Genomic DNA, 15,700 nt, shown 5'->3' with positions numbered 1-15,700 from the left:
TGTCTAAACAGGAAACTGGTGTAACGTTCACTCTCCACCACCCTGGGCTTGGGCCCTTCTTGCCTCCCCAGGGACACGGGCCCTCCTTCAGCCATGCCACTGGCTGGTGTGGGGGCTTTTCCCACTGGCAGAGGCTGGTGGCAGGCCAGGGACAGCCTGGAGTGGCTGGAAGTCCTGAGGAGGGAGACACCTGGCTGATGAAATCCAGCCCAAGCAGGAGCAGAGAAGATGCAGTGGGATCCCTGAAGTCCGAGGCCAGGGGGACAGCCCCTCCTCCACCTCTTCTGAGCTCTGTGGGGGTCTCCTCTTCCTGCTGCACATGCTTTCACCATGCTCTGCCTAATTTTGCTAGTTTCCATTCTACAAATTAGTAAGTTCCCATTTCTTTCTTTCTCAGAACAGAATCCTTCTTCACACACACAGATACTTCACCTCCCAAAACTCACGCCTACCCCTGGCCACCAGCACAACTTGTGTAGATGAAAGCAGCACCTTATAGCTTCTTCCTAACGACGCTGTGACAGTGGAGAGGCCCCCAGGCTGTGAAGTGGCATCACCACTAATTCTAGTTCCAGAACTTCACCATCACCCTGTCGACACTCCTTCTCCAAGCCCAGGCCTCCCCAGCCTCCCAGAAGAGCTGGGCTGCTTTTCTATCCAGGCTCAGATCCAAGGGCCCTTAACCCCAGAGGACCCCTAGCTGTGTGCTACAGAAGAGCAGGAGGAGGACACCCCCTACACATGCGAGCTATGTCTCGGCCTATCCCATGTACCCCACGCAAACACAAATGCAGGCACCTGCTGCCTGAGAAGACATACAGCAGCATGGGTGGGAGGCACCCTGTGTTAAGTACATACTGGACATGTGACGATCACTTACAAATTTAATCCCACCAGTGATCTGATGGGGTGAGCTCCACTATTACCCCATCTTATCGATAAAAAAACTGAGACTAAGGCTGGGTGCAGTGGCTCACACCTGTAATCCCAACACTTTGGGAGGCCAATGTGGGTGGATCACTTGAGGTCAGAAGTTCAAAACCAGCCTGGCCAACATGGTGGAACCGCATCTCTACTAAAAATACAAAAATTAGCCAGGCAAGATAGAGGGTACCTATAATCCCAGCTACTCAGGAGACTGAGGCAGGATAATTGCTTGAACCCGGGAGGCGGAGGTTGCAGCGAACTAAAATTGTGCCACTGCACTCCAGCCTGGGGACAGAGTGAAACTCCATCTCAAAAAAAAAAAAAAAAAAAAAAAGACAAAAGACATAAGAAAACTGAAACTCAAAGAGGCCAAGTAGATTGCCTAAGGTCACACAGTCACTAAGTGCCAGGACCAAGAGTGGAGCCAAGGTGTATGGTTAAAGAGGAAGCTGTCACAGAGATGCCCTATCTCAACCCCAGATACTGCCATGGTTAGGGAGAAATGGGAAGTCCGAGGCTGAAAGCGGCAGCCAGGGCCTTTCCCTGATTCACCTGTTGACCAGGTATCTGAGGAGCACGAGCCACGGGCCAGATATGGGCCAGGTGCTGGGAAGTCCCCCCGATGAGCAGAATGGACAGGGTCCCTGGCCTCCCAGCACGCATAGTCTGTGGGTCAGGACAGCCGAAGACCTGGCCCCAAGATCACGCCTTGCATGAAAGCAGGAAAAGTCAACCCCAGGATTTCTGATTTCAACTCTAAACTGCCCAGCACCTAAGTCTCTTCCAAGACAAATCACGACACATCATTTTGCGAGCCTGGTATGCAAAAACCTGTGTTTATATCTAAGACGGACTGGGGGCAGGTGGAGATAATTTTTTTTTTTTCAAAAATGATTCAGCAAGGGACATCTTTAACTAGATCCCTCCCCCAACTCAGCACAAACCCTAAGACATTGGACCTGCACTGACTTGTCAGGAACTCCAAATATACCTGCATTCCCAGAACTTGGTGCTATTTCTAAGGACAAATGCTGCCTCCCTCATTTACCCACTATACTGTATTCCCTCTTACACTCTCAGGGCCCAGGCCAGAACGAACACAGCTAGAAAACAACATGATGCGTGGAAGAAAGCAAGGGCTCTCAAATTCCATTATGACAAACCACAACCCATCCACAGTATCAGTGACCAAATGGGTAGGTCAATCCCTGTACTCACCCCATTGCCCTTAGGCCCCTGTTACATGAGAGTGCATTTGTGTATTAGGCCTGCCCCTCATGAAATACCAAAAACTGGGTGACTTAAACAACAGACATTTGTCTCACAGTTCTGGAGACCAGAAGTCCAAAATCAAAGTGTCGGCGAGGCTGGTTCCTCCCGAGGGAGAACCCCCGGTGTTCCTTAGCTTGCAGATGCATGACTCAGATTTCTGTGTCTGTCTACGCATGGCCTTCTCTCCCTGTGTCTGTCTCTCCTCTTCTCATAAGGAAACCAGTCATTCTGGATTAGGGCCCACTGTATTCCATTATAACTTCAACTCAACCAATTACATCTGCAAAGACCCTCTTTCCAAATAAGATCACATTCTGAGAATGGGGATTAGGACCTTGACATATGAAACCAGTAAGGACAATTCAATCGTAACAGGCACCTACCACAGCCCACAGCCCAGAAGGAGCCAGACGATGTCTTCTTACAGGAGACCACATCCAATCCATCCCCATGCCCAGGAAAGGCTGGCCATGCCAGGGGATACTGGTCTCCAAAGCAGCCCACTCATGTGCGCTGGCTTCAAAAGGCAAGGCCCATAGGAGACCTCTCTCTCTGGAGTCCATCCTTGGGAGGTTGCAAAACCAAAGCTGTCACTGATGGGGCAGCAACAGAAAACCAGGGTTTGGAGACAGGCTGTGCTGAGGAGGGGAGGGCCACAGCTGTGAGAGACACCCAAGAGGGCAGATGAGGCTGTCTAAGAGACATTGCCATCAGCAGCTCTTGTTACAGACGGGAAAGTCCTCGGTGCCAATGGCTCACCACTTCCCTTTCCATGCAGCCCAGCAATGAGACTGTTCATTCTCCTGGATTCCTACAAGACCCCCAAACCCTTACAATCATCCTACTTATCAGCCTTCACTGGGGTACCTACAGCTGCCTCTGTACCCTCCAAACTTAGGGGTTGCATAACAGCCTGGAAGGATGCCCCCCAACTTAAGTCCTGTTCTTCTAGCATGTGGCTAGGGCACGTTTCCCAGCATCCTTTGCACTTGGTCACATGCCAGATTCTGTTCATTAGAAGGTGGGAGGGGGTCAGGCACAGTGGCTCATGCCTGTGATCCCAGCACTTTGGGAGGCCAAAGCAGGAGGATCACTTGATCCCAGGAGCTCAAGGCTGCAGTGAGCTGTGATCACACCACTGTACTCTAGACTGGGCAATATGCAAGACCCTGTCTCTTGGGGGAAAAAAATAAAGCAGGTGGGAGGAAAGAGATACATCCACTTCAGGTATGGCCCATAGAAACCTCCACCCCCCTGAGCCATCCGCCACTCTTCCTCTTCCTCCATGCAGTGGTCAGGCAAAGGATTCTGTGGTAGCCTCCAACACCTTTGGAGATGATAGCACAGAGTCCCATTGTGGTCAGACAGCAGAGTCCCACCCCCCAATCCCACTGGATCATGACTTGAGTGAGAGATAAACTTATAGGAAGAAATAACTTGTTACTGCAGTTAGGCTACCTTCACTAATAGGAAAGCTTTGTTGCTATGCCATATGCCAGAACGCTCTCCCCACAGAGCTTCCCATGGCTCCCTCCTTCTCGTGCTTCAAGTCTCAGCTCAAATGTCACCTCTACAGAGAGGCCACCCTAAGGCCTTCCCCAGCTAAGCTAGTGTTCCTGGCTAATGACTCTTTATTACAGTACCCGGTTTCTTTCCTTCCTAGCATCCATCACGATCCAACATGATTAAATGTGTTACTTTGGCTTTTTCTGCTTTCCCTACAAGATTGTAAGATCCTCTAGAGATCTTCAGGGTCCTGTTCACTACTTTATCCCCAGTGACAAGCACATTGCCCAACACACATCAGGTCCTCTTTGAGTATTTGCTAAATCAACAAAAGAACAAATTCTAAGAATATTCTAAGGTTGTCATCCAGGATAGAAGACGACTCTTGAATAACAAGACAAGCAATTCCTCAACTATCCAGCATAAGAGTAGGGCTATAGCATCATCAAGAATAAAAATGTCAACTCTACTTTTCACACTGGCAGGCTCCAATGTGGAGGACACATGCCCCAGGGGGAGTAGGACAATCCATTGGGTGTAGGAAGGAAAATCCTCACATAAATGGAAGATGTAGTACTTATCCCATCCTTTCTACAATGCCATCTGCCTTTACACTGGATGATGATGATGATGATGATGACGACAACAATGACAGCAAGAGCAAAAAATACTTAAGCACATCCTCTGTGCCAGACACTATTGAAGCATTTTACATATATCACGTCATTCACTTCTCACAAGTCTTATGAGGTGTGTTCTTCAATTATTCTCATTGTATAGATGAGGAAATGGAGGCCCAAAGAGGTGACATGAGAGACCCAAGGTCACACCCCTACCAAGTGGCAGGGCCAGGATCTGATAGCCCTTCTTTATACCATCACCGCATACCAATAACTGAAAGGCAAATAAGTTTATGGACACTTCAGGCATTGGTTGTGTCTTATTTCTGATGAGATGCTTCATTGCAGGAGCTTGGGGACCACCCTCAGACAATGGATTTCTTCTTAGGAGATGCCAGCAAGAAAATATTATTACTTATTTATTAGTAGTAGTAGTAGTATTTTCACATTTATTTCAAAAACATTTTGATAAAATAACAACTTTCAAAAATATTCATTTTTTCCATGAAAAGAAGTCCAAGAGTGGATTTCAGGATGAGCCAAAATACAGTCAACTCTGGCTTCGGCACCCTTGTCCACAACAGCACTTTTCCAGGCTGTGTTTGTGGTCTTTTCCCAGTATCCGCCGTCTCCCCACTAATCCGGCACCTCTAGGATGAGCACCGGGTCTCCTTTCTCTTGGTACTTCCAACACCTGGCAGAGCAAGTCCTCTGCACACATAAGGAATTCATGTGTTTGCATCCTGCTGTCGTGAAGAAAGTCTAAACAAAGCTGCCTGGTCTCAGGCAGGGTGTTCATGACACACAGAACTGATACATCTTTGAGATAATTTAGGAGAAGAAACCACCACAGAGCAGGAAGAAGACTTGAGACTGAGAGTAGGAAAAACAAGTTCAAATTCTAGCTCTGCCCTTTCCTAAACTTGGACATGTCACCTCATCTCTCCAAGACTCAATCTCTTCATGAATAAAGCAGGGATAGCTCCCCCTTCACTGGACCACTGCGGGGATTAAGGAGTTATCTCTGATGTGCTTTCACAGAGAATAGGACACAGTGAGCATTCATGAGAAGAGGCTGTCATCAATGGTATCACTATTACCATTATGAAGTGGGAACCCCAAGAACCTAATACCAAGGAAACAGACAGCTCCCACGTTTGAGAATCCCTCACTCATGGGCAGCCACAACTTGCCAAAAATAAGCAGACAGAGAAAATATGCCTAAGCAAAAGTGAAAGCGTCAGGATAAAAAGCCTATTCAGTTAAGATGGACGCAGTCCAGGCCCTCAAAGGGGCCCATCACCACAGCTGACCCTAAAATGCCAGACCCACAAACAGGTGGCACCACATTGGCTCCTGAAACAAAATCCAGGCCTCCCAAATGGACAAGATGCAAAAGGACACCTAAGGCTCAACTCAGAAAGGCCCCAGAGCAGACCCCTTTCCACCCGGACACTGCTCAACTGGGTCCCTCAGAAAGGAAGGAAAACTAACATGCCCAACAGTGCCACAAGCTCCCTCCCTACATTCAGAGACAACCAGCTCCTTAACTCTATGCAGAAGGCTGGGGATGGAAGGAATCCCAGCACCATCTTATCCAACACCCCTGCAAAGCAACAGGGAACCCAGAAGCCAGGAAGGGAGGTGGTATGCTTCAGACTCAGTCTTCTCTACCAGAGGTCAGGCCTTGGGGGTCCTCACTAGGGGGACTTTTTTTCTTTCTGGTCTTATTGTATTAAGTTTCTATTATACAATATTTCCCACATCTTAAAAAGTACATACAATAAAATCCATTTAATTCTCACCCGGTAAAACAGAAACTACTATCTCACTTGACAGATATGGAAACTGAGGCACAGAAATATAACAAAAGAATTAGCATCCAGTCACACTTCTAGTAAGTGGCTGATATGGTCTGGCTGTGTCCCCACCCAAATCTCATCTTGAATTGTCGTTTCCATAATCCTCATGTGTCGTGGGAGGTAATTGAATCATGGGGCCGGTTACCTCCATGCTGTTCTCGTGATAGTGAGTAAATTCTCATGAGAGCTGATAGTTTTACAAGGGGCTTCCCCCTTCACTCAGATCTCCTTCTCCTTGCTGCCACCATGTAAAGAAGGCTTCTCCTTCCACCATGATTGTAAGTTTCCTGAGACCTCCCCAGGTATATTGTGATATTGTGGGTCAATTAAACCTCTTTCCTTTATAAATTACTCAGTCTTGGGTATGTCTTTTTGTTTGTTTGTTTGTTTGTTTGTTTTTGAGACAGACCCTTGCTCTATCAGCCAGACAGGAATGCAGTCGTATGATCTCCGCTCACTGCAGCCTCCGCCTCCCAGATTCAAGCAATTCTCTGCCTCAGCCTCCCAAGTAGCTGCGACTACAGGCGTGTGCCACTACACCCAGCCCCTACACCTGACCCCTGGTGATCCACTCGCCTTGGCCTTCTAAAGTCCTGGGATTACAGGTGTGAGCCACTGCACCCAGGCTGGAATATGTCTTTATTAGCAGCATAAGAATGGACTAATACAGTGGCAGAGCAGGGATTTGCATCACAAATCAGGATTGACATGTTCATATGGGAGCTAGGCTGCTGGTGGCCACCATCAGTTCCTGCCTACCGTCGATGTGCATGCCATTCCTTCTCTAAGAGAGAAATTTCCTTTCCTTGAAGCTGAGCTGGGCTTACTGATCTGAGTCGGTGCAAGTGATGTCCTGGGATTTATGAGGCTGTCATAAGAAGCCTATAGCTTCTGCCTGGGACTCTTCTGCTTGAGACCACCACATGGTAGGTGTTTGGTGAACAGTCCCAGCTGAGGCTGGGTGTGGTGGTTCATGCCTGTAATCCCAGCACTTTGGGAAGCCAGGGTGGGCAGATAGCATGAGGTCAGGAGTTCAAGATCAGCCTGGCCAACGTGATGAAACCCCATCTCTACTAAAAATACAAAAAGTAGCTGTATATGATGGTACACACCTGTAATCCCAGCTATTCAGGGGGCTGAGGTGGGAGAATAGCTTGAACCCAGGAGGCAGATGTTGCAGCGAGCCAAGGCTGCACCACTGCACTCCAGCCTGGGTGACAGAGATTCCATCTCAAAAACAAACAAACAAAAAATAGTCTCAACTAAGCCCAGTCTTCCAGCCATCACCACTAAGGTACCAGATGTGTGAGTGAAGATTCCAGAACCTTCGAGGCCAGGTGACACCAAATGACCTCAGTCCAGGCTACAAAGAGTAGAAGAATCACCCAGCTTAGCCCTGCCCAGATCTATGACCCACAAATCTACTTGTTTATATTACATGACACCCATTAATCTCACAGGATCAGGGCAGCCATCCCTGCTAACTACCTAGCAAATCTCTCTCAATTCCACCCAAGCAGCTCCTCCACAATGAGCCCTTCCCATTCCTCACCATCTCTCCCACACCCAAATGGACAAAAGCCTTTCCTCCTCATACCATACCCAATGAAAACTCCCGCTATGGCACTAAGCACGCAATCCTGCAAGGGTGAGTTTGAGTCTGTCTCCCCCTCTGGCAGGCTGGGACTCCATCCTTCCTCCTCCCTCTCTCTGCAGAGTTTAGCACTCAATATGATGGCAAACATGTGCTGAACAAATGAGAAAGTTCCATCAAAACAGGGTTCATTGGGCCGGGCGCGGTGGCTCACGCCTGTAATCCCAGCACTTTGGGAGGCCGAGGCGGGCGGATCACAAGGTCAGGAGATCGAGACCACAGTGAAACCCCGTCTCTACTAAAAATACAAAAAATTAGCCGGGCGCGTTGTGGGTGCCTGTAGTCCCAGCTACTCGGGAGGCTGGGGCAGGAGAATGGCGTGAACCCGGGAGGCGGAGCTTGCAGTGAGCCGAGATCGCGCCACTGCACTCTAGCCTGGGCTGGGCGACAGAGCGAGACTCCGTCTCAAAAAAAAAAAAAAAAAAAAAAAAAAAAAAAAAAAAAAAACAGGGTTCACAGCAAAACCCTATTTTACCCAGTGACATTTTATTGCTGTGAGCAAAGCAAACACATGACTCTAGAGCAGTTTCTCAACCCCTGCACCACTGACATGTTTGCTGGATCACTCTCTGTAGTGGGGACTGTCCTGTGCACCGTAGAACGTTTAGCAGCCTCTCTGGCCTCTACACACTGGATGCCAGTAGCACCCTGTATCCCAGGTGAGAAAATCAAACACGTCTCCAGACATTGCCAAATGCTCCGTACCCTGGAGTAGGGAGGAGGAGGCAAAAATCACCCTGGTTGACAACCACGCACTGCTTTAGACAGTAGGACCCAGTGTTTTACCCAGGGCTGCACAGGGATTGTAACACCTGTCCAAAAGTCACACACCACTTGCCAACTATTCCAAAACCATGTACCGGTGCTCCTCTCATATGCACCCGCCCCTGAAGACCCCAGGGTAACCAGCAAGTTCCTAACCAGAACCCCGTGAATGAATTGCCAGAGCTGGGAGTTCTTCTTGAGATGAAATGTCACCCTTCTCAGCAGGAGACTGAGCAGTGACACTGACAGTCCCCACCCAGGGCCTGAAGGCTCTCTCAAGGTGTGAGGGGGAAGGATCATTTATAAGCTCTTCACACATAATTGGCTTTCCCTGTCACTTCACCAACAATGTCATCTCAAACAGGACCTCCACAGTGTGTTCAAAGATACAAATCCAACCACGTCGTCCCTCTCCTGAAAACCTGAGAATGGACCCTACTCCCCTGCAGTCCAAACCCCTAAGCAAGACTTTAATTCCCTACACAGGCTGGACTCTACTAGTTAGCAACAACAGCAAAAATCACGACAGTGGTGGTTCCCAACAACTGAGTGCCTGTCACATGCTATGAATTCAGCTGAGCCTCTCTGATGCATCTTCTCATTTGCTTCTTCCCAACCATGACCCTGTGGGGTAGACACCAGTGTTATTTCCATTCCACAGATAAGGGAATTAAAGTTCAGAGAGTGGAGGTAACTTGCCCAAGATCACACAGCAAAGTTCATCCAATGGCACTGGAAGTCAAGCCCCATACTGCTCATACCTGATAAAGCAATATAGGCTCCATGAAGATTTGAATCCAATTTAATAACTGCTATATCTCTAGTGCCTAGGGCAGTGCCTACAGCAGGCATTCAAACGGCAGAGGGGAGGCAAAGAAGAGGAGCAAAGGTGGGAAGGGAAGGCGAAAGAAAGAGAAAGTGGGAGGGAGAAAAGGAGGGAGAGGAGGGAGAAGGGGAAAGAAGGGCAGTTTCTCTCCAGTGGCATATGTGTGAAACCTGCCTAGTTACCAGACCATCTGGGGGATTTATTATAATACAACGCCCCAGCCAAAGTGGTGAAATATCATCATTCTTGGTCACTCCAGGGAGAAAGAAGAAGGAAACAAAGAGGCTGAACAGATAAATAAAAGAATGAATTGAGGCCAGACATGGTAGTTCCTGTCTGTAATCCCAGCACGTTGGGAGACCAAGGTGGGAGGATTGCTTGAGGCCAGGAGTTTGAGACCAGCCTGGGCAACATAGCAAGACCCTATCTACACAAAAGTTAAAATACCAGCCAGGCATGGCGATGCTCACCTGTAGTCTCAGCTACATGGGAGACTCAGCTGCATGGCTCAAGCAGGAGGATCACTTGAGCCCAGGAGTTCACAACTATAGTGAACCATGATCAGGCCATTGCACCCTAACCTGGGCAACAGAGCAAGACCCTGTCTCTAAAACAGAGAGCTAGAGTAAGAGAGCGCACCCACATAAGCGAGTGAAGTGATATTACTTAGCAGAAGGGGAACATGACAGGGCATAGATTTCAAGCCAAAATCCTATCTCATGCCCATCAGAATGAGCTTCAGAAGAAGGTTCCAATATGCTCTACTTTCTTTTATATATATATTTATTTTATTTTACTTTAAGTTCCGGGATACGTGTGCAGAACGTTCAGGTTGGTTGCCTAGGTGTATACACATGCCATGGTAATACCTTATACTTTCAAGATCCTCCCTGGGTGTTTCTGATGGGCAGCTAGGCTTGGGATGGGCAGGTTGAGAAGAGAAAGGAACAACCTGCAGTCTACTCTCAACGTGGCCCACCTGTATTTACCATCAGTGCCAACCCTCTCACCACTTGTGGGGGAAGGGAGGGTGGCCACCCAAGCTGCAACAGGTTTCTGGGCCACCTGGGGGTGGAGCCGACCAATGCAAACAGTAGAGAGGGAAGATAGCTACCTCCACACGGGCAGTTTCAAATCAGGGCTCTGGCTCTGTGCCACAAGAGACCCACTTTGCTCCGAAACCAGGAGAAGCCTTTCAGAAAGCAATTTGATCACACTCATGATAGGATACATCAAATTAAGGATGACACCAAGCTACCAAAATCTACCTGTGGATAGCCAAGTTTAGCAGCCAGGCAGCATAGATGAGGATGCAGGCAACAGGTACTTTTACACCTTGTAGCTGAAACATACAGTGGGGCAACCTCTTTTGCAGGGTGCTGCCAAACTTCCCTTTAAAGTTAAAATATGCCATAGCCTTCAGCTCAGAAATAAACCTCCAGGAAGCTGTCCTTCGGATATACCCATACATACACATGAAGAATGATGCAAGGATCACCCTTCTCTATCACTGGAGGGAATATAAATGGTGCAGCCACTTGGGAAAACAGTCTGACCGTTCCTAAAATGATGAAACTGAGTTAGCATAAGACCCAGCAATTCCACTCCTAGGTATATACCCAAAAGAAATAAAAACAGACACCCACACAAAAACTTGTAGAGAAACATTCTTAGCAGCACTATTTACATTAGCCAAAGGGCGGCAACAACCCAAGTGTTCGTCAACAGATGATTGACTACATAAATTGTGGAATAGCCATACAATGTATCATGATTCTGCCATAAAAAGGGAAATTTCTGATCCACGCAACAAAGAGGATGAACTTTGAAAAATGCTGAGTCAAAGAGGCCAGTCACAAAAGCCCACATATATATGATCCATTTCTATGAAATGTCCAGAACAGGGAGGTTTATAGAAACAGAATTAAATTTAACAGTTGCTTACGTCTGGTAGGGGGGATGAGGGGATGGGGCGATGGTGAAAGGTATGGGGTTTCATTTTGAGGTGATATAAATGTTCTACATTTGATGATAGTGGTGCTTGCACATATATATAAATATACTAAAACCACCACATTATACATGCTGCATACAATGGGTGAAGTCTATGTATATTATGTGAATTATGTCTTAATAAAACTATTATTAAAAAAAAAAAAAAAAACAGTACAAGGCTGGATGAGGTGGCTCATGCCTATAATCCCAATGCTTTGGGAGGCCAAGGAGGGAGGATCACTTGAGCACAGGAATTCGAGACCAGCCTAGACATAGCGAGATCCCATCTCTACAAAAAAATAAAATAAAATTCAATTAAAATAAATTACCCAGGCATGGTGGTGCATTCCCATGGTCCTAGCTACTTGGGAGACTGAGGCAGGAAGGTCACTTGAGCCCAGAGGGTAGAGGCTGCAGTGAGCCATGATCATGCCATTGCACTCCATCCTGGGTAACAGAAAGAGACCCTGTCTCAAAAAAATTAAATCTGTTTAAAAAAAGAGTACAACGATAGTCACTTCGACTAATAAGAAAAGCCTGGAAATAGCACAAAATGCTCCTCTCTGGAGTTAAACTGTTACATTGAGGCCTGTGCCATTACATGTCATGTGTTAAAGAAAGAATGAGATCAATGTGTGCTGATAAGAAACCACCGCCAACATCATTATTAATTAACAAAAAGAAGTCAAGGTGCAGAAGTGTACAGGAGTTCCCATTTTTTTAACCCACACATTATGCAAGCATAGGCTATTTCTGGAAGATAAAAGTAATTTGTAACGAGCTTGCCTCAGTAGCATGGATTAGGGGCTGGGGAGGAGAAACATTTGAGTTGACTCCTTAACCCCCAGGAATATATATTTCAATTAAAAACTAGTTAATTTAAAAACACAAATTAGAGCAAATCTTTGCAACTGAAAATTGCTTAAGTGCCTTTATTAGTTAAAAACAGTCTTAGAAACTTTAGGATCTGAACCAACAGACCAATCTAAAGGAGGTGGGGGAGGAAGGACACCTCGGACACCGCTACCAGGACCAGAACTGCATTTGAAAGCTACAAAACATTCAACAACTCACTCTCCCTGCTTGGAGACTAAAGCGAAGGCCCCTCACTGCTGTGGTGTGCAGTAAAACACGGTAGCATTTGGTGACCACACTATGAGTTTCTGCAAGCTTGGGCTAGTTAGCCCTTAAGAGGACAGACGACTAGACCAGCTGTGGGAAGCAGACGAGCCCTGATGCTGTCAGATAGGGGACAGACCCACCAGGCAAGGAGGGCTGCCCGAATGCCGTTTCCAAGTTGGCTGACCCCGGCTTCTGTTATTTCACCAGGGCTGTCCTGGCTGAACTTCCTCCACCTGCTGTAAACCTCATCAGAGACCCACACAAACTGGCAATGCTTTCATTTTCAGAAGAATAAAAGAACACATCAAACCAACAACAATCACAGTAATGACAAGATAGGAAAATGGACAGGTGCTCAGGCCAGGGCCCCAGAGGACAGGCCACACTGCCCCGCTGCCCCACCCAGTGAGTACTCACAGAAGCCCTCGATCTTGTCAGCAGTCTTGCTCCAGGCCACCTGCCGCGTCTCCATGATCACCTGGACGGTCCTCCGCTCAGGGGTGGACTTGCGGAAGCTGAACACAGTCATCACCGTCCCCAGCTCCAGGGCTCTCTTGATCTGGCTCTTCTCATATTCCGCAAGGGAATCCACATTGACCATGGTGGACATTGTGGGCCACTCCAGGGAGGAAGGAAGGAATCAGGAGAAATCAGGAGGCTGAAAGGGCAGAATTAAAGAGTGAACTGACTTTAGTATTGAAGGGGATTTAGGTAACAGGGCATGAACTTCAGGAACCAAAATCCTGTCTCATGTCAATCAGGATGAGTTTTAGGAGAAGGTTCTAGTGGCAAGGCATTGCTGGCCACTCAGAGAGCTTAGGCAGGACACAAAGGTTTAAATGGAAACAAGTGTGAGAAGAGCCCCTGGCCTCAAGGACCCAACCGTTACCTGGGCTTTGAATAACCAAATCACCCTGGCCTGGCAGTGACCTCCTCGCTCCCCAACCACTCTTATCCTACAGAATATTTGAATAGCCAAAACAACCCAGCCTGGCTCCCATCTCTCACCCCTGATCTCCAATATCCTTCTCTATCCTGTCTAGAGATTGCTAACCATCTCTTTACTTCCTAAGCAAAACTAAGAACACACAAAAAAATGAAATAAACAAAAAACAAACCAAGCCTTCAGAAGCGTCCATGGAGACCTTGGCAAATGGTTCCTCTGCATAGAAATGAGGATAAAAGGCAGGAAATGTCAGCTCTTGGAAGCTTCAAGTTCAAACCCCAGAGAAGGCTCCTGCTGACTGTGTGGCTCTCGGTAGACTGCTTGACCTCTCTGTGCCTGTTTCAGCCTTTTTTAAATGGGAGTGTTCAGAAATGCCCCAGCAAAGCACCTGGGGTGATGCCCAGCACCTAGAAGGTGTCCTTGATTGCTGTTTATGCTCGCGGGCGGTGTCAGAGAGGTGCTTGGGCCCAAAATCTTGGAGGAATCCTTTCGTGGACTCTCTCACGACCACTTCCAACGCATCTCACCCTTTCACCGGCTCCTCCTAGGATCTCATACTTGAACTATTCTAATCCTGGTCTCCCCACTTCTTCCCTGACCTGCTAGGGTTAATTCTCAAACCCAGAGCCAGAAAGATCCTTTTAGAACATGAATCAAATCATGTCACTCCTCTGCTCAAAATCCGTAGTCATTCCCTGAGCCCTCACTCTGTACCATCCCCTTATTCTGCCTCCCTAATCCCCAGAAACACATTGCCTGCCCCCAAAATAGGACTTAGAGTGACGGAGCTCCCCAGGCCCTGGAGCTGAGCCACCAGGGACCCCCTTGCCAGCTAGGCCGCAGCCACAACAAGAAGTTACTTAGATCCTCTGGGCTCATTTCCAATCCCATAAAAGAAGGTAACAGTATCCACCATCTAAATGTGTTTGTAAGGCTTAAACAAGATAATGTATCTCAGGCCCTTAAAACAATGATACAAAGTCAGCACTCCTTAGATTAAGCTATTGTTAAAATTACCATTATTTGTTCTGTTTCTTATCTCCTTCTTTCCCTCCAAGTCCCTGTAGATGCCTGGAGTTGTTACTCTGTAGCTCTCAAGGTTACAGAGGATAGACCTTTCCAGGATCTAAAGAGGAAGGAGTTCTGAGAAGCTGGTGTTCAGCCAGGGCTGTCTACGATTCCCGGCCCGGCTCAGCCTCCTGCCAAGCTGCTCTAAATCTGTGCCTCGCTTCCCTCATCTGTAAAATGGAGGTTAAATGTCCACAAGGGGCGACTGGGAGGACGAAAAACTACAAGGTATGCACAGCCTGCAGCATTTAGCAGGGTCTCAGTTAACATTAATCAGGCACTGGGGAAGGCATTAATCAAATGTCAACTCTATGCCAGGCACTGAGCTGGGGACTAGGATGCAAATGAGGGGAATGGGGAGGGGCTCAGGATTTGCCCTTTGCCCCCACCTCCCTCTACTGCACACCCATACCAAAGGCACCTCCTCGGCCAACCACACCAGCAACAGGAGATAATTACACCTGCCCTGTGCCCATGTGGAAACAGACTAATTAACTGAGAATTCTAATGTAGTTACAAGTGCAGCAGCAGAAGCATGCATGGGGAGGCGGCGGGCAGAGAACATCACGAAGGGCCCCTAAATTTAATCTGGAGTGGGGCTAGGCACTTTAAGGACTCAGAAAAAGTTTTCAGGGGAAAAAAGCAGGCATCTGAATTCAATCTTCCAAAAAAGACGAAGCAGGAGGAACCGGCTTGAAGTTTAAGCAAAGACCGCGAGGCAGAACAGAGTATGCTAAAAACCCTGCTGAGAGTAATGTGCATCTTACCTTATCAGGAGAAACCTAAAATAACCTCCTGATCATTACCCAGGACAAAGGGATGAACAAGGTGCCCCCATGGCCTACTTTATCCCTGTTAAGCAGCCGTTTATTGGGCACCTCCCTGGGTGCCAAGCACATGTCTGGTTCATCTCATTTATCTCAATGGGAAATAGTGCAGGGGAAAACTGAAATCCCAAGAGGTCACATTACTTGATCAAAGTCATGTAGAACAGTGGCAGCACAAAGATCAAAACCCTCACCTGAGTCCCAAGCCCCCAGTCCAGAACCCTGTGGCAGAATTTGGCCAGATATTAACTGATTTGCCAATACTTGCCCCTCTCAAAAGAGGTTAAGGGACTTATCCAAGGTCACACAG

The 15,700-nt window shown here is 47.6% G+C and overlaps 1 protein-coding gene across 5 annotated transcripts in view; it reads right to left on the bottom strand.

The window, feature by feature from the left end:
• Window positions 1-15,700, bottom strand: part of PLCG2 (phospholipase C gamma 2) — a 239,221-nt gene that overhangs the window by 171,947 nt on the left and 51,574 nt on the right. For all 5 annotated transcript variants that reach the window (XM_074027663.1, XM_065536926.1, XM_074027664.1 and 2 more), the window contains exon 2: window positions 12,967-13,207. Coding sequence is in view for 3 of the 5 variants with exons in the window: in XM_065536926.1 (XP_065392998.1) it covers window positions 12,967-13,159 (193 nt within the window). In the remaining 2 variants the exon portion in view is untranslated. The remainder of the gene's footprint in view (window positions 1-12,966; window positions 13,208-15,700) is intronic.

This window comes from Macaca fascicularis, chromosome 20 (genome assembly GCF_037993035.2).
Source record: "Macaca fascicularis isolate 582-1 chromosome 20, T2T-MFA8v1.1".
Taxonomy (NCBI): Eukaryota; Metazoa; Chordata; class Mammalia; order Primates; family Cercopithecidae; genus Macaca; species Macaca fascicularis.
This window is presented reverse-complemented; position numbering and strand designations above follow the sequence as displayed.